Source organism: Musca domestica, unplaced genomic scaffold (genome assembly GCF_030504385.1).
Source record: "Musca domestica strain aabys unplaced genomic scaffold, Musca_domestica.polishedcontigs.V.1.1 141, whole genome shotgun sequence".
NCBI classification, from domain to species: domain Eukaryota; kingdom Metazoa; phylum Arthropoda; class Insecta; order Diptera; family Muscidae; genus Musca; species Musca domestica.
In genome coordinates, this window is record NW_026712194.1 from 551,829 (window position 1) to 570,273 (window position 18,445).

General features: G+C 33.6%; 3 protein-coding genes and 1 long non-coding RNA gene across 10 annotated transcripts; 3 read left to right on the forward strand and 1 right to left on the reverse strand.

Annotated features, from left to right (window-relative positions):
• The first annotated feature begins 1,155 nt into the window (after positions 1–1,155).
• On the forward strand, positions 1,156–2,416 carry LOC131801142 (uncharacterized). Its single transcript, XM_059119249.1, has 5 exons — positions 1,156–1,246; positions 1,312–1,555; positions 1,992–2,074; positions 2,134–2,328; positions 2,370–2,416. The coding sequence occupies exons 1-5, from the start codon at positions 1,156–1,158 to the stop codon at positions 2,414–2,416; spliced, it is 660 nt and encodes a 219-aa protein (XP_058975232.1).
• A 201-nt stretch (positions 2,417–2,617) lies between these two features.
• LOC131801149 (uncharacterized) lies at positions 2,618–3,063 on the forward strand. Its single transcript, XR_009341719.1, has 2 exons — positions 2,618–2,756; positions 2,813–3,063. It is a non-coding gene; the product is annotated as an uncharacterized LOC131801149 (long non-coding RNA).
• LOC131801148 (uncharacterized) lies at positions 2,987–4,377 on the reverse strand. 3 transcript variants are annotated; one of them, XM_059119261.1, is made up of 5 exons: positions 4,274–4,377; positions 4,020–4,217; positions 3,738–3,912; positions 3,234–3,666; positions 2,987–3,174 (listed from the first exon to the last, which is right to left on the reverse strand). In XM_059119261.1, the coding sequence occupies exons 3-5, from the start codon at positions 3,898–3,900 to the stop codon at positions 3,072–3,074; spliced, it is 699 nt and encodes a 232-aa protein (XP_058975244.1). In that variant the 5' UTR covers positions 3,901–3,912; positions 4,020–4,217; positions 4,274–4,377; the 3' UTR covers positions 2,987–3,071. The 3 variants fall into 3 exon arrangements, with proteins under 3 accessions (XP_058975244.1, XP_058975242.1, XP_058975243.1); XM_059119259.1 differs by having other exon boundaries at positions 4,020–4,206; positions 4,269–4,363; XM_059119260.1 differs by having other exon boundaries at positions 4,020–4,206; positions 4,274–4,362.
• A 2,865-nt stretch (positions 4,378–7,242) lies between these two features.
• LOC131801151 (3'-5' exonuclease Snipper-like) lies at positions 7,243–18,261 on the forward strand. Of its 5 annotated transcripts, none has more exons than XM_059119267.1 (3): positions 7,243–7,680; positions 17,278–17,459; positions 17,521–18,261. In XM_059119267.1, exons 1-3 carry the CDS (start codon positions 7,658–7,660, stop codon positions 18,093–18,095), a joined length of 780 nt encoding a protein of 259 aa, XP_058975250.1. In that variant the 5' UTR covers positions 7,243–7,657; the 3' UTR covers positions 18,096–18,261. The 5 variants fall into 5 exon arrangements, with proteins under 5 accessions (XP_058975250.1, XP_058975251.1, XP_058975249.1 ...); XM_059119268.1 differs by lacking the exon at positions 7,243–7,680 and adding an exon at positions 11,477–11,498; XM_059119266.1 differs by lacking the exon at positions 7,243–7,680 and adding an exon at positions 15,709–15,782.
• The last annotated feature ends 184 nt before the right edge of the window (positions 18,262–18,445 follow it).

Below are 18,445 nucleotides of genomic sequence, written 5' to 3' on the forward strand. Positions count from 1 at the left end.
TGAATTCAAACGTGTTCCACTTTAAACTAAAAATACCAGTAAGTCCTTTTGGACAATGCTGTTAAACTTTTCAAAAAACAATAAAGTGTGGGAGGCCGTTATATGGGGGCTATACCAAACGGGAACCTCCATAGCCAATTTTATAATTCAAGGATTGTCATCTGTCAAATCTTCTCAAATACCTAATTTGAAACAATTTCGTTGTAAATGTGACTAGGATTATGAAAATAGCGAATATCGGTGGGAATCGTTGTATGTGCGCTATAGGAAAACGTGGACCTAAATATTCAATGTTCCGTCACCAGAACTAGAACCCATTATGAATTACAAATACCAATTTTTAGACCAATGACGTGTAAAAATGTAACAAAAATCATCAAAATACTGAATATTGGGAGGTACAATTATACGGGGGCTATACGAAAACGTGGACCTATATATACTATGTTCCGCCACAGGAGCTAGAACCTATTGTCAACTACAAATACAACTTTTTGGACAAATCCGTGGATAAATGTGGCAAAAACTATTAAAACACTGAATATAGGGAGGTACAATTATGGGGGCTAAACGAAAACGTGGACCTATACATACAATGTTGCGCTATCGGCGGTAGAACCCATTATAACCTACAAATTCCAATTTTTAGGCAAATCCGTGGAAAAGTGTGGCAAAAATAATCAAAATACCAATATCGTTAGGTACCGATATATGGGGGCTATATCAAAACGTGGACCGATATACCAACCATCATAGACACAATACAAATTGTTCTTCCAAATTTTGAATCTCCACGTCATGTGGGCTGTATCGTGATTTCAACAGACAGGCGGACATCGTTAAATCGACTTAGATTTTTATGCTGATTATGAATACATACTTTATGGGGTCTACGATGATCAATCAATTCGTTCGCAAGAAAACGTTATTAAAACAGAGAGACAACATTCAGGGCTGAGCAAGAATATGTACTTTCCGGGGTCTTATGTAATTCTTTCGGGGAGTTTGGTGTCACAAGCCTGAAGCCTGTGTCTTGAAACTTGAGTCGAAGCGTTGCCAACACTGGCTGCCAACAATTTGAAGAAAAGTCTAGTTTGAAATAAATATAACCAGTCAAATTTTTATATTTTAATCATTTTAATAAATATCAGAAATATGTGGCACAAATATGAAAGCAACCGCAACCACTTTTTGCAGTCCCAAGTTAAGTTTTTAACTTCAGCAACAATCAATGGAATTACGAAATGTAAGATACCCATAAAATAGCAAAAATTGTATGCAAATTCAATCTTTTTCCAAATGTTTCAATAGTCCAGGCAAAACAAAGCACACTCAATCAGTGTCAACATTACGCTTGCCCGGATAATAATACATCTACGTATTTTGACGACCGTGCCGAATTGGCGTATGGACTAGGAACATTGCCCAAGCTCTTGAAAGAAATTGGAAGTGATGATGCCACAGCACAATTTAGAGCTATCAACTCGTTATCGGAATATATAAGAAATCCGTTGCATGCTCAAAGGGCTATAACGCAATACCAAATTGTAAGAAGGTAAGACAATGGACACCAATAACTACAGCAAATCTTCATTAAATATTTAATCGTTCCACTACTGGATATCATAAACCCAATGTGGCCCTTCAATCAAATCCTCAAATCCAGTGTGTTGTTGCTTCAAATATTGACTTCCTTGAAATAGAAGAAATATAATTTGCTCAACAAAGCAAAGAAAACATCACCATCAATGTTATTGTAAATAATGTTCAAAAAAGAAGATAGGCTAGTGTTATTCCGTGTTCAGATCACACCGTTCTTTGGATGTTCTTTTAGACCCTATGCAGATAACCGTTTGATTATTAAGAATCAATGTCCCTTATTTTTTATCCTGTAATTTATTTGTTTCTCCTCTATCTCACTCATTAATCGGCTGAAGACTTTGTATACATATCGCAATATGAATAAATAATAAACATAATATCTCTTGCAGATGTCAAAATCTATTGTTGCGTCTACGAATAAAAAATCAAGAATCCAAATGTAGAGGTCTGGACTGTTTACTAACAATTTTTTGTAAGCATTCCAGTATAAAAACGGGGACTTTTACACCAATTTTTCAATCATCTTTTTAGATTACATCTCAATGCATTTAAATGGCGTCCATCAAATTGTACGTAGTAATCGATTGTTAGATCAGATCTATGAAATAGTTATAAATCGCGAAACCCATATGCCAAAGGCTACAAAAATTTTGGCTTTGCTTAGCGGTCAACCCGCTGCCTCGTTATATTTAATTAACTCGTACAATGTCTTGGATAAACTCAAAAGTATTTGGTCTCGTGATATATGTGCTCTATACTATCCCGAGGACTTGTGGTTACATTTACAACATATTTTGGAGTACATTCCCAATGAGGCGGTGAAGTGTGGCTTCTTCGAAATACTGTACAAACGCATAAAAGGTCGCCTTTTCCAATTTCATCAGTTCGATTTGAAATGTTTTGCTTTGCTATGCCGCTCCGAGGAAGGACAGCAACGTTTTGGGGCTATCGATGGTGTCAAGGAATTGTATGGAATTCTCAAAGATCCCTTGGCGAAACTGAATACTTACGAGAATGTTGTACTTACTTTAATGAATGGAATTATGTCCAAGCAAGTGTTGTGGAGATGTCGCGAATTCCCGGATCTACCACTGGTTATAGCAGAATTGTCGAGAGACACGACAAATTCAAATATGCAGCTGTGGTGTTTTCAGGTATGTACATCTAAAAAATGCTTTTGTATTCTACATACTCATAAGGTAATATTAAGCTTTTACGTGAATTGGGTGAAATGCCTTGCATCAAGCGTTTTACAAGGGCAACGTGTTTGGAAATATTGAAGAACTGCAAAGGTCTATCATTAAAAAATGAAGGAGCGCGCAGTGAACTTTTGTATTGGCTGCAAAGGGAACTCTACCATACTACCAACTTGCGACTGAAATCATTAGATATTTAACATGTTTGTATGTTTTAAAAATCACAATAAATCACAGTTTGATAATTATCTGGCTTAAAATTTAATTATTATCCTAATTTATTTTTGGAGGAAAGTAGTCTCTTGAATCGTTTTCATCCATTGCTGAGCCCAATATGTCATTATCATTAGAACCTTGATTTGATTCAAACACAATTCTGAAAAAAAGAATTGATTAACTTGATGCTCCGATTACAAATTTATGTACAATACATACGGACAAGTTTTGCTAATGTTGGAAAATATATTTTTTATTGGCATTGTCTTCGAATTCAGGAATTCTTGGCAGAATACGTCTAGAAATGGCCTATCCCAAAATTTGTCTGTAGGCTCATTAGCCCTTATAGTTAACTCTAAACCATCCATATGTCGAGTTCCTAGGTTTCGATACCAACCCTGGGACTTCACGTAATTCTGTCTTTCCGCAATCTGCAAACTGTCATCTTCTTCGGTATCATAATCTGCTAATTTCTGTATCACGGTGAGAACTGTCTTTTGTTCAAGCGTCTCATTCGTTAGGAAAGGTGTTAGCAATTCCGAATGTAAAAGTATGTTTGCGTCACTGGCTGCAATAAGGTTTTCATTGGTGCTTTTGTTGTCCAAAATAACAACGGCTACATAACGAAATAGACCAAAATCTAGCTGCCTTACTGGAAAGAGGAGTATATAGGTTTTATTAAATCGAGTGGACATGGTTACTTAAAAATAAGCTGTGACCCACATTTTTCAATTTCCGTATGTAAGTTATCGCTCGAAAGTTGATTGTAAGTACATACTTTATTGTTCAGCTGACCATTTTCGAAAGTTTCCTTTAGACGAGCTACGTGGTCGTCGTAATTCTCAACCCAATTAAAAATAAAAACATTGGTGGCAGACAGATCCATTTTTCCAGAAACCTAAAGTAAAAAAGGGGTATTTTCGGAACTTTGGAACCATATATTTCGGGAAGTATTGATTTCCCAATAAAAAATTGTGCCGCTGTGCTTAGGATAACAAGACCTACCTTCGGTAAAATTTCAGAAATTTTCGTCAACTGGAGCTAAACTCAATTTGTTCCAAAATCTCGCAAATATTTAGTATAATGTTTTAACCATACTTTCCTTGTGGCTTGTGGATGTTTTAAATCAATTGTAAATTTTAAAGGAAGTTGACTGGGAGGTAATTTGGCCAAAATGCAATGTATGCCGAATCTGCAATAAGACTGATATTGCAGTTTAAAAAAACCGGTATTATTTAAAATAATCTACAAAACCTCACAATATTTGCTGCCTAATAATGTACAATCATTTAACTAATTTACTTAAAGCAGCATACGGTTCCCCTTACAAGCCTTCTGACTACCAAATTTATGTCAAAACGCAATTATTGTGATTGAATTAAAAATTTTGTCCGATATCATTCATAAAGGGAAAATCGGTTATCGTAGTTCGACAGACATATGCTCTGTTCCAGGGCCTACAAGAATCTACTAGTCTTACAATTTTTTTCGATATCATAAAGGTAAAATCGGTTATCGTAGAAAAAACTTTTATGTGGCGTTTCCACTGCACTTGATTCGCTCTCTATTCGTTGTTTGACCCTTAACTATGAAAAAACTACATTATTCTTCACACAAAATTTCCTGAGCGAACACTCATATTTGTACGTTGTTCAAATCAAATCACTCTCAGAACAACGAAAAAATATGTCCCATCCCTAACAAATGAGAGCATTTATCGAAAAAATAAATTATGACATTTAAAAATTAAAAATAGAAAAATTTAATGAAATTTTAAAAATTTTTGGGAAGACTGAAAATTATGAATGAAAACTACAATGTTGAATGGCGTGTGTACATTCAAACGAAAGTACATCTTGTTTTCTCTCTCATTCGAGGTACGCATTTTATCCACGAGTTGAAATTTCCACAGAAAACTGCAAACAAAAGAGGCAATATTTTCAAAAACTTTGTATCGGCAGAAAAAATGTTTGACAAGTGTCTCTCCAGCCAAATTTAAAAATAGAAAAATACAAAAGTATGTTCAAAATGTCAACATTTACACAAAAAGTTGGAAACGTGAATGAAAATTATAAAATTAATGATATAATAAATCTTTGGGAGAAAAACAATCATTTCTTCTATTCATATTAGTGAGAATTTCATGTATGTTCGTATAAATTCCCATTAAAATCAACAAACAAAATTTTTGAAAAAAGGAATTATTTTACTATGAATTACGAATCGTGCCGTATGAACGGGTTAATTCGTGTACATAATTCTGAGAGCGAACAACGTTGTTCGGTTTCCAATGGAAACATGCTATTACATTCTTGCACTTCTGGAACATATCAATGGTAGAAAAAGAAAAAGGAGGAAGGTAGTCGCCTCGACACAGCAGGTGGCAATGAATGAATAACAACAACCAACTTCAACATCGTATAGATCACAAGTGCATCACATGGCACTTGGTTTCAAAACAGTATTTGGAATCCATGATGTTCAAGGCCCATTAAATAGTTTAAATAGTCGTTTAAATCGCACTAAAACTACAATTGAAACAATTGAGATCATAATGTCTGTCAAAGTGTTATAATTATATTTAATAATAATAATGACATGTAAATCGGCTGTTCGTATCGGATGACATGCTATGGATACATATTCAATAGAACCGACCATTAAAGAAATCATTCCTCCTGTCTTTAATTAAAATTTAAAATAAAATACCGCATATCAAATCAGTTGTTGAAATAAAAAATTTGGAACGTTCAAGAAAACGTTTTCGTTTTCAAGAAAATAAAATCCATTGAAAATTTTAAAAATACCGAATATATCCGTTATATATAGCCGACGACATGGACCTGCATAGGCAATTTGGTCATAAACAAATTCCACTATACGATACCGTGGATATATCGAATAGATCATGCCTGCAGACAAAAGGCTTCCTATCTTTCCTATCTTAATTCGTTTTGATTCTAGCGTGATTACCCCAGACGGACAGACGTACCTTCACCATTTGGTACAAATTTGGCAGTTTTCAAAAAAATAAAATCCGTTAAAAATTCTTTTAAAATCTTAAAATATTACAATATTCAAATGCGAAACTTGAAAAAAAACTGTTTATAATGTAGCTAAAATCATCAAAATACCGAATATAGGGAGGTGCCATGGGGGTTATAAAACGTGGACCTGCACAGACAATGATTAACTCACTGGGTTTAATAGATTCGTAATCATCGCCGTAATTCTCAACGCAATTAAAAATAAAAACATTGGTTGGTGGCAGAAAGATCCAATTTTCCACAAATAAAAATTCTATCGATGGTTTATGTGGCGTTTCCACTGCACTTGATTCGCTCTCTATTCGTTGTTTGACCCTTAACTATGAAAAAACTACCTAATTCTTCACACAAAATTTCCTGAGCGAACACTCATATTTGTACGTTGTTCAAATCAAATCACTCTCAGAACAACGAAAGAATATGTCCCATCCCTAACAAATGAGAGCATTTATCGAAAAAATAAATTATGACATTTAAAAATTAAAAATAGAAAAATTTAATGAAATTTTAAAAATTTTTGGGAAGACTGAAAATTATGAATGAAAACTACAATGTTGAATGGCGTATGTACATTCAAACGAAAGTACATTTTGTTTTCTCTCTCATTCGAGGTACGCATTTTATCCACGAGTTGAAATTTCCACAGAAAACTGCAAACAAAAGAGGCAATATTTTCAAAAAGTTTGTATCGGCAGAAAAAATGTTTGACAAGTGTCTCTCCAGCAGAATATAAAAATAGAAAAATACAAAAATATGTTCAAAATGTCAACATTTACACAAAAAGTTTAAAACGTGAATGAAAATTATAAAATTAATGATGTAATAAATCTTTGGGAGAAAAACAAACATTTGTTCTATTCATATTAGTGAGAATTTCATGTATTTTCGTATAAATTCCCATTAAAATTAACAAACAAAATTTTTGAAAAAAGGAATTATTTTACTATGAATTACGAATCGTGCCGTATGAACGGGTTAATTCGTGTACCTAATTCTGAGAGCGAACAACGTTGTTCGGTTTCCAATGGAAACATGCTATTACGCCAAGTAAACGATGGAGATTGTTGTCAAAAATATCGAATGTTGTGCATATCGATAGTGTGCCAGCTCTATTTCGACACCCAAAAGTCGATTAGTCAAAAGCCGACTAACGTATCCCTAAACACAAAAAAAGTCAGAAGTAATTTTATTTTTGTATTATGCATGTCGTGTCGTTCGGTTATTTTCCGTCTCGTTTTTAAGGGTATTATTTTTTTTGTCGAGAAAGGAAGGAATACAAAGGAACCAACGTAAAATAAAACAAGAAAATAAGGGAACAAAGACTACTGAAATCTATGTATAATTTGAGAAAACAGCAACAACAACTAATATTTCATAAACAAATACGAAAAAAAATATTTAGAAATACCGTCGAAAATGTAAACGCTCCCCTAAAATTAAAAAAGTAAAATTAATAAAAAAATTGATTATTAATACAACAAACACTGCCTAAGCAAATTTGTATAATTAATTTATTCTTAGAATTAATGATTTAAAACTCGCGAGTTGTAAGTAAAAATCTGTAAAAGAACTCGAACAAACAAGCAACAACAAAAAATGTCATTATCCAGACTAGCGAGGTGAGTAGTTGTTGTGTTTTAAGCAAAATAAAATGGACTCGGCACCGACATATGATAAGAAAACATCCACCTTATCTGTTGTTTGTAAATAGTGAAAGCTTGTGTTACACGCAAGGAAGAATACACGAACAGCCGGCTTTCGGTCTGTTTCAAATGGCCTTTAAAAGATCGACAGCTCGCTAATCATTCCCTTAAGGAAATCATGGCAACATGCCTCAAGACGCGATGAAGGCGACATATACGACTTCTATCGTTTAAAATAAGCTTATTTGTTGATCAGATGTTTAAAGGTTTGTGTACCTGCATTTTGTACTAAATTTTCGACTATATGGGTTTGTTAGTCAAGAAGAAATACTTTTCAGGAACCTTGTAAAAACTGCGGAGAGATTTCGTTAAACTATTACAATTTTAAAACCTTTTTACATTCTTTCGTCGAATGTTGGCAAATTTTTCAGCAAAATTTGACTTTAAAGCCTACAGACATTTTTAAACGATCTTTCATTTACTAAAATCTGTTCAGCAATAGAAAATTGCATGTATAATGCAAAATGTTTTTAGGCCGTACTATTTTCAGAATGTTTTTGCAACAATTCAAGCGTTGCTGTTAAAAGATGTAGGCCATTATCCCGGTTACGGGGTGTTTCTAGAATTACACATGAACTCGAAATTCAGCTCGGACATTATGGCATTACGTATGATCAATAAAATAATTAATATGATGAATACGCAGTACCTAAAAGAACCGTTACAATACGCAATACTTAAAAAACAGTGCAAAAAAGCGCCGGACAGTTCTTTTTATTGTGTATTCGCTAGGGCAGCCATTACACGAAGACTTGGCAGTAATGGATGTCATTGTACTCTGCCACTGCTAACCACCGCATGGCAGAGAGACATCCATGTAAGCGCTGTGGCTCTGTGTTTATGACACACATTGATGGGTATCTGTTTTGATGCATTTCGTGTTTTCTTGTTACTATCGTTATCGTCATTATTCTCATTCTGCCATGGTTGGGCTGGCTTGACAGACCGGGACGAGTGGGGGACGAAGTGCATGCATGCATGCAGACCGTTTCGGAAGTTAACCCAGAACTCACGATTATCGATCCACGAGAAAAGTATTAGTATTTGAACTCGAAAGTTGTAGTCACCTTTTTGTTGATGTCGTCTAAAAATCTAATCGACGAAGAATAAATAAAATGCAAAAACAATTTTTTGTTTTTGTATGTTTTACGAATATCTCTTACGATTGACTTATAATTAGCACGTCAAATGAAATGGAAAACAGTTTGCGTTGTTGATTTTGTTCTAAATTGCAACAAAATAAAACACTTGCAAAGGTTTATTAAAAAAAATAAACATTGTTTTGGAACAGAACACCAGCGCAACGAAAAGCAGCTGCTATTTTTATCGAAGCTGATTGTTTTCTATTTGTCAGACGTTTGCCGGGCAGAAAGGGAGAGAGAGAGAGGATCGAAATATTCTGTTCTATTAATTTCGAAAGTCACGCCGGTCCAAGCTGAACCTAGATCACACAACTGGTCGTGCTGCGGTATCGACTATTAACACCTTTTTTTCTTGAGCGGAGCATGTGATTTAGAAATAATGGATAATAACATTTTTATTTATTGCCTTTCATTCATTGAATCATACATTCATTTATTTTAAAGAAGTGTTAATCAATAATTGTTAAATTTGAAATGTGTACGTTCTGTTGCTAGATTACTTATTATTGTTTATACCTATTTAGATTAGGTTTGTAGAGTTATTAGGTGGTTCCCTTTAACAAGTAACAATCTTGACATACAACTAAACTGAATATATTTTAAGATTAGTTCCAAAATACTAATATCGTCTAAATTCCATGCCCACTGCGGTAATGCTGCTTCTAAATTAAAATTTTTATTGTACTCCTATTAGTACAATATTCAATATATATATTCACATTATAATATTATTTTTTTGTGAATAAGAGTATAAAGTAACATCAAGTGTTGTCGCACTTCAAACAAATATGTTTAACTTACCAGTCCATAACTACGTCCAAATTTACAATAGACACTTAATTGCTGGTTTTTGAGAAGCGATGGGTCTCCATTTTCCAAGAAATGATTCTAATGGTAATAATAATTGCCTAATATAAATGAAAAGTAAGACAACAAAGAAAAAACTGAATTTAAAACTCATTTGCAAACTGTTTCTTCTTAATTTTATTAAGTTTCATTAACAATTGCGGTATTGCGTAAATTGTTCGATATTTTTGTCACAACATAATTAAACATATTGCTCTCACCTCAATACGATATTCAGCCGTGCAAGACGCTTAAAAATTAGAAAAAAGAACTCGTCGGAATTCCTAAATTAAAAAAGAAAAACGTATCTATGCTTTCATAAAACGTTTGGCTTGGTTTACCTACCTCTGAAAGTTGTTTTTACTATGGTTGAATACTGACCTAAGTCATTTTCAACATTTTGTCGGTTCGAAAACTACGGCAGAAATTTAATTAAAAAAATAAACAAAACTACTGGAAACTCGAATAAAACAAACAAACAGTGACAAATGGCAACTGCAATTGAACAAACTTAAATAATTGATAAGGAAAACTTCAATTAATATTAAATGTTGGCACCATAGTCGTCAATAATACGAAGAAGTGGCTGCTGGAGTGCACACTTCGAGCATGCAATAACAATATATGTAAAATATAAGTGATGTGATAAGTGTTGCAACAGCTTCAGCAATTAAAACGAGAAAAACAACTTTGACAGTTCAGCACCAACTATTAGTCACCGGCTCCTATGCAAAGACATCAAACATCAGACTGCTACTGCGAAAAAAACAGGATTCTGTAAACTGACAAGATCTGCGATAGTTGGTTTTATGTGTTTCTAAAAATAGTTTTTAAATACAAAAATAACAAAGAATTAAGTGGAGTGAACTGCTGACAAGATAGGCGCACCGCTGAGTGCGGTTTTCCAGACAACAAATAGCCATTAAACAGTCATTTCATACAAGTAAAAACATTCATATTCAAATACTTATTTCATGGGGTGTAGCCGTAGCTCATATCTGGGATTTATCAGCAATATCTTAGTCTTTGTTGATCAAGCACTCTAATGTACAAACAAGTATGTTCCAAACGAGAATCATACGTAAATAAAGCGTTTCGGATGCAAAACAACAATAATAAGATTGTTTTCGTTTTTGAAAAAAAAAAAAAAATAAGTAAAATTGCGTCTCGAATAAGTAAATACAATGTTGGATGGAGCCATAAAGTTTTGGGGAAACAACGACATGAATACCAAAACGCAAAGAAAGAACATTGCTGAAGTTAAACAATAATAAGTCTTCTGAAAATACAGTAATTTGCTATGGTTACCAAGAACTCTTTTACATTCAAAATACCCTGTCTTTGTCGCTCACGTCTTCCACGGCATATAGTTGTTGCAATTGACTCATTACTTTCTGAGCGGCATTGTACTGCACTGCACTTCGCTTTGCTTTGTTTTTGTATTCTAGACTCGTATCAATATTTTCCATGCACCGACGCTCTCTAACGTTTGCATCGCTGTGGTGTTGTGGTGACTGTTTTGTTGTTGTTTGGGCCTTTCCCTTTGCGGATAAAACTGGCGAAAACCACTTTTAGGCGGCTGAATTACAAAAACAAAACGCTGCTATGCACAGCACCGACCATCTCCTCGATTCCGAACTACCAAACAATCTATGGGTCTACAGTCTAAATTAGCGATCTATGAAGTATGGCAAACAAAAGCCAAGAAATTGAATTGCAAAGAGGCAAATTGGAATAATTGAAAATGTATGTATTGTGGCCCGGTTGGGACCGGCTCTTAAAGAAAACAGATTTTTCGTTTTTTTATATTGTTTTATTCAATTTTACAAAACGTATGTCTTGGCATATGTGTGTGTTTGCGTTAATGGGTATTAGTATTGATCACCTCAATCTTCCCTTGTCCATAACTATAGCAACAAAGTCATCAAAAGCGCAAAATGAATGGAATTTTTAATTTTGTTTGTTATTGATGAGCAAAATGTAGATTTTCGGTGCTTATCAAACCAATTTTGATAGAAATAAAAATAAATAAATAAAAATTTGATTTCACTAACCAACACAGACAAACATACCTTCCACCAAAATAGGTTATCCATATAGTAATTGTTCATAAATAAGCTGTAATGTCCCGACTAGAAAGGTTAAAATATGCTTATAATTTTTTTGGTGACAAACATCCTTTCTTTAAAACTTAATTGCCTTACAATGCGTCTACATACATATATATATATATATATATATATATATATATATATATATATATATATATATATATATATATATATATATATATATATGTAAAAAAAACTGATTGTATGTGTCGATATTAACACGGCTCAACTGTATTCTGGATGTCGTGCATGCTTTTAGAAAAATGCAATGATAAAAATCACGTACACCACCAACCACCCCAAATTGTTCGTTGTTTATAAACTTGTTTTGGCCATTCTGTAAACAGAATTTTCTCAAGCATTTTCACCATCCGGATGAGGTTCTTCCAATCGAAGGTGGTGACGCAAATGTATTCATTTATTGTGAAATTCTATGATAATTTGGAAGTAAAAATTCATTAAAATTGTAAAATGTAAACAAATTAGCGTTGCCCAAGACTAGATTAGATGTTTATGTTTTTCCTTTTTACTTCAATGAAGTCCGAAACTAGATATAAGTATAAGGAAACTATAAAATCAGTAGAAACGCATGACACAATTAAAAATATCTTTCCCACAGCTGTAGAATTTTAAGAATTTCTAAAACAAATAAATGACATAATAGGGATGCATATGTACTGAGATGCATAAATAGGATTTCAGCAAAATATTTACTATTGTCCTTCATTGAAAGCTCTTTTAAACATAATATTGTGAGATTTTATGTCTCTTATATACATGCGTGCAATACCCGATTCACCTTCATCAATTTGAGCTTGTTGTTGTACGACTGTTTCTTTTGGACTTTAAATATCATGTTCTAATTGAATTGCACAACACAATTTATCGCCAATCATATAAGACAAACAATATAATTGGAATCTGAAAGATAAAAAAAAGAAAAAATATTTATTGAAAATCTTCTGTGAAAAATAAACATATTTGAACGTTTTTCCCCACCACTTTTGAACAATAAGTGTACTTTTGTCAAATTTAATTAAGAAAAAAAATAAATATAAACTGAATTGAAACATAGGTACTCTTGGTGCTAAATGCCAAATGAAGATATACATGTTTATAGAACAAGAATAAAGCTAATATGCAGTTAAGGCCCAATACTCTTTTAAAAAATGCACTAGAAATGTATACATCTCTACAAGCGCCTTCCCGTGTGACTCTCAAATCATTCAACTGAAAATTGTGAACTTTTTGGTTGTGACTTCAAATTATCCCTCCTCTAGGACTTTTTATTCAGACGCGCCCCCAATAACAAAAGACATTTTACTCTTTTCTTGCGTTACTGTTATGAGGCTGGCCAACGTCCGCAACAATTGAACAAAACAACAAAACAAAATTATTTAAACACAGTCATCGAGTCAATGGACTCTCCATACTTGTTGGTCGAATAAAGGAGTGGGCGGCAGAAACCACTGACAAGTCGTTATTTGTGGTTTCTCTGTCCGCTATTTGCACCACTCGTCACACATAGTCGTGAACATGGAGCTGAAGGCATATTATTCAATGCAACTCGACACGAGACGACCAACAAAATTATGGAAAAGAAACCAGAACATGCCGCAACCAACTAACCGCATAACGTCCAGGCAAATGCCGAGCCATTAGTGAACATATCAATAAAGAAAAATGCATTTATGTCGTGCCAAAACAACAGTCGAGTCTGGGATTGCTGCGTAGTATATATTATATTGCAAGTATTTTTTTCCGAAAGCTTTCTCTCAGTATTCTGAATCTTGTTTTTTTTTTTTTGGTCTGATGTGTCAATATAATTAATTGAAGTTGAAATGAATTTACTGTGGAAGTACTTGCTTAGCAAAATTAAGTTGAAGTTGTTCTATAGTAAGTAGTGATTCCATGACTGTTTACTTTGAGGCAGCCTATGTGGAGATTTCTGAAAAAAAAGGATTTTAGAATTCTTCCAAAGTCCTGGAGCAGAGCAGTTATTAGGACAAAACTTAGATGTATAGAAAATTCAAAAATTGTAAGGTTTTTCAATATTGATATTGCAAAAATGATTTGATGGAAAATCAATTTGTAATGAACCCATGACTAAAGTCAGGTAAATATTTTTCTCTTCATCGCCTTAGTACAAAAGTGAGATTCCCAGCCCTATCATTCACTTGTAAAATTTTAAATCACGGCTTCTGTCTTGCAAGAAAATGTAGCCTTCTGGAATCACATATACTTTTGAATCAACTGTCACTTTGGCACTTAAAATTTTGTTGGGTACATTCCAATCGGCCAATAACATTTAATTTGAATGCAATAGAGAAACGAACACATCTCTGCATAGAAAATGTGCCGACAAGTTTAAAGTGGCATAAATCAATGAACTGAGTGCTAACTAAAGCAAGCTAGTAAACGCCTGAAATGATTGGAATTAATCGTGTGATAGATTGGACATTTGAAATACTTGTTTGGTGTTTATGACACTTGAATTTTCTAAATGCAAATCGTATCTAAATTTTAATATTTAATTTAAATTTTAGATTTTAAATTTTTAAATTTAAAGCTATTTTTTAAGATCAAAAAGTGTTGAATTGGCCAAAAGTGACTTTTTCGTTTGAGTTTTTAGAATAATAAATATTATGTATAGCACGGTAGATTGTTTAAGAAAAACGTAAAAACACTGCATTCGAAATTCCTTTTTCAGTTTTTTTCTTGTATTTTAACAAAAAAAAAAGGATCATGCGCAAGGGGAAATAGCCTCAACAGTACTTCCTTGTGTTTTTTTGTGCATTTCATATACTTCATATAATCACATTTAATTTCATTTTCTAAACAGATAAGTAAAGCTCTCGATAAGGGTCACAAGATACTGCATGCATGCACATGCTTAGCTAGGCAATGTGCCTATATAAAATACGTACAGAAAATTCTAAACAGATAAGTATCTACTACATATGTACTTAACGAACAATAGGTACAATGTCAATGAATATTGATTTGCATTATATTTTAAAAGCTAGCAGCAGCAACACCAACCGAACATCATCTAAAACCTTAACCTTTGTTGATATCGATTCTATACTAAACAGCGAGAAGTGTTTTATATGGACTCTTTTATTTTGAAACAAGCCTTTGGTTTATCTGTGTCTATTTTTGTTTCATTGTTATAATTTTCATAATAAAATCATCACCTGCTTCATGTATAGCTAAATCCGCGTGCATTTCAAACACAATGGTTGTAGGTGATGCCGGTTTATTGACTTTTTGACGTTTGCTTTCGTCACGAATTAAGTCACAAGAACCAGCTCTATATTAGATAAGCTAGTGAAATACATTTATAGATACAATAAATCTATCTTGTGTTATACATTTATACTTTCTTTGAATCTATACAACCATGGTACAATAACTGCAAGGTAGGACAGATTAATTAAACACTGAAAAACACAACACTGAAGTTAGTTTTTTTTACCTTCAAATTTACCAAAAAAAATGCTACAAGCTGTTTTGTTTTTATGACACTATTTCACAATATTTTAATTTTAGAAAAAACTTAAAGTAAAAATAAGCAGCGGATTTCTCATAATATAGAGTTCCTATTACGTACGATTATAAATTATTTTCATCCCAAAGCAAAAGAATTCATCTTCCCCATGGATACGACTCATTTTTTTATTGACTAGGGGCTTTGAAATAGTAGTTTGATTCTACCTCGACTTATGGTTTATTTATAAGCATAATATTTGTTTAAAAAAAAAATACTTTCAGCCCTATTCATTCATTCATTTGAACGACGCAGACCGCCAGTTGCCAATGTGTCTATATAAAGGCATCGTAACATATGGCAACTCTAAATGAATTTCATAAACAATACTATCTTTGGTTTGACAATTGCCATCGCGGGAAGACATTTGTAGGTGAAAAAAAAAAAAAACAAAAAAAAAAAACAAAATCATGGAATCGACTTCAAATACGCTAATTTTTAAAAATATTCCAAAACAAGTTGATGATGTGATGCAACTTTTAAATTCGCTGAAAATTCCAGCGGCAGAAATAAAACCATTTGGTCGGAAACGTACTCTAATACTGTATGAGTCGGAGAAGGAAGCGTGTGGTGCTTTGGAAAAGCTACAAAACTTAGAATTTAATGGAAAATTGGTGAATGTTTCATGGTTTTGTAAGGATAAATCAAAAGTCAATAATAACAACCCTATGCCTAAGAGGCCAAGCTGCAACAAAGCGGTGCAGACGCCTATGTTCGCAACCAATAGAGCAACATCAATGGAGCCTGTGCAAATTAGCAAGTACGTAAAGAAGTTGTATGCCACAGATGAAGATTTGCAATTTGACCAGCCTCCGCCACCGTATTTGAAATACCAATATCCACCCATCAATAGGGCCATATTGGACAATATTTGTATTTCACTATTAAATAACAAAAAATTCTACACTCAAGTACTGCATTTGATGAATCGAATGAACCTTGAGCCTCCATTCCGTCAGGGAAAACATAAATTCGTACCCAAAGGCGAGCCAAAAGATGTACACACGCAAACTGATCCTGATCCTGATATCGATTCTGAATCCGAAATGGAGTCGGCAGATGAAGCGACTTGTTTCAATCAAAGTATTCCAATTCCTAAGAGAAAACTACCTCCTTCCGATGAGCAATATAAGAAACGGGCAAGGGCAATGCTTCAAAATGTAAAAAAATTGTCTCAAAATCTTCCTCAAAAATCTCAAACATTGACCTCGAAACAAGATTTATTCGATGCCCCAAGCCAAAAGTTGCAGAGCTCCAATATACAATTGAATATATCAACAGCAATACTAAAAACACCATTAGCAACGGACGTTGAAGAGAGTGAAGTTTCCGTTCAAACGTCCAGTTCAAACGTTGCACCCATTCAGACAGACACCAAAGTAACACCATATGATTTAACCACCAATCGAATCGCAGTAGAAGAAATGCACAAACTGCCGGTATTCAAAAATTATAAACAAGGCGAACCAAGCAATAAGCTGTACATAAAAAATCTGCAAAAAGACGTGGTAACTGAGGATTTAAAAAGTTTATACCAGCAAATCGTTCAAAATGATAGTGTAAGACTGGACATAAAAGTTATGCAACATGGCCGTATGAAGGGGCAAGCTTTTGTCTCATTTAGTTCCGATATTCTTACTGCGTTGGACTTGCAGAAAGTAGTTCAGGAGGCTTTGATTGCAAGCAATGGCTATATTTTACGCCAAAAACCATTGGTGGTGTGCTTTGGAAAGCAAACATAAAAGGTTATTTCCTATTGAAATAAGTTCTGAGACTATCTATACATATTTTCGTAGAAATGGAATCATTTCTTTTTTATAAATTAACAATGATTATAAAAAATATGTTTTCTGTTTAATTTCAGGCAATTGTGTCTTTTGGATACCATATATGTAGAAGGCAGTCAGACACAAAACAACTCATCAGGAAAAAACAGCAAATCAAAACTTTCACAACAAACATATGAATATGTTATAGCTGTCGACTTTGAAGCTACATGTTGGGAAAACCAAGCTCCACCACGATGGAGGGAATCGGAGATTATTGGTAAATACATTTCAAAATAGAAAACTGGGGTCTTTAATTATTTGGGGTTTTTCTTTTTCAGAATTCCCCGCGATTTTGGTTAATTTAAAGACTGGAAAAATTGAAGCAGAGTTTCACAAATACATTATGCCAATAGAATCACCCAAACTAAGTGCTTACTGTACGGAGCTGACCGGCATTACCCAAAAAAATGTTGACAATGGCATTCCCTTGCAAACGGCATTAATGATGTTTCAGGAATGGCTGCGAAAAGAATTAAGAGTTCGACATTTAACGTTGCCGAAAATGTCGAAGGATAACAAAGCCGGAAATTGTGCATTTGTCACATGGACAGATTGGGATTTCGGCATTTGCCTTAACAAAGAATGCTCAAGAAAACGACTTAAGAAACCCCCATATTTTAACCAGTGGATCGATTTAAGGGCCATATACAGAGAATGGTACAAATATAAGCCGATTAATTTCTTAGACGCTCTCACGCACGTTGGCCTCGAATTTGAGGGAAAACAGCATTCTGGTATCGACGACGCAAAGAATCTGTCCAAATTAACATTCAAACTGGTGAATGATGGAGCCATTCTGGCCATTACTAAAGATTTGACACCGTTTCAACTGAATTTAAACTGTATTTTTTAAGGCGGCGTAAAAACAGGAAAATCAAGTATAACTTAACTACTATTTAATCCATTTTTTTATATAAACTTATATGATGAAAATTGTAAGACTTACATATTTTATATGAAATTAATAATACAAAGAAATTTTGAATTTCTCTAAATTAAAATACAAATATCCCAAATCAGTAATTGGTTTTTACTTCAATAAATGTCATTTTGTCTACAGAAAATCACAGCAAATTTGTGTAATTGCAGGGATAGAGAAGCGGTTGTGTTTTAAATAAAATCGGGGGGTTTTTTCGAAGCTAAACTTGTTCTATTTTAATAAGACTGAAAATGTTTAGTTTACATATAATCGAGTTTATTTAA

Bases quoted from the DNA above. Each gene is read 5' to 3' on its own strand.
- LOC131801142 (XM_059119249.1), top strand. From the start codon at position 1,156: ATGTGGCACAAATATGAAAGCAACCGCAACCACTTTTTGCAGTCCCAA. The intron at 2,075-2,133 runs GTAAGCATTCCA...TCATCTTTTTAG, and splicing joins CTGTTTACTAACAATTTTTT to ATTACATCTCAATGCATTTA. The intron at 2,329-2,369 runs GTATTTGGTCTC...TACTATCCCGAG, and splicing joins TGTCTTGGATAAACTCAAAA to GACTTGTGGTTACATTTACA.
- LOC131801148 (XM_059119261.1), bottom strand. From the start codon at position 3,900: ATGGATCTGTCTGCCACCAATGTTTTTATTTTTAATTGGGTTGAGAAT. The intron at 3,667-3,737 runs GTGGGTCACAGC...TCCTCTTTCCAG, and splicing joins ACATACGGAAATTGAAAAAT to TAAGGCAGCTAGATTTTGGT. The intron at 3,175-3,233 runs GTATGTATTGTA...TCTTTTTTTCAG, and splicing joins AACATTAGCAAAACTTGTCC to AATTGTGTTTGAATCAAATC.
- LOC131801151 (XM_059119264.1), top strand. From the start codon at position 15,824: ATGGAATCGACTTCAAATACGCTAATTTTTAAAAATATTCCAAAACAA. The intron at 16,174-17,277 runs GTACGTAAAGAA...GTTTAATTTCAG, and splicing joins GAGCCTGTGCAAATTAGCAA to GCAATTGTGTCTTTTGGATA. The intron at 17,460-17,520 runs GTAAATACATTT...TTTCTTTTTCAG, and splicing joins GAGGGAATCGGAGATTATTG to AATTCCCCGCGATTTTGGTT.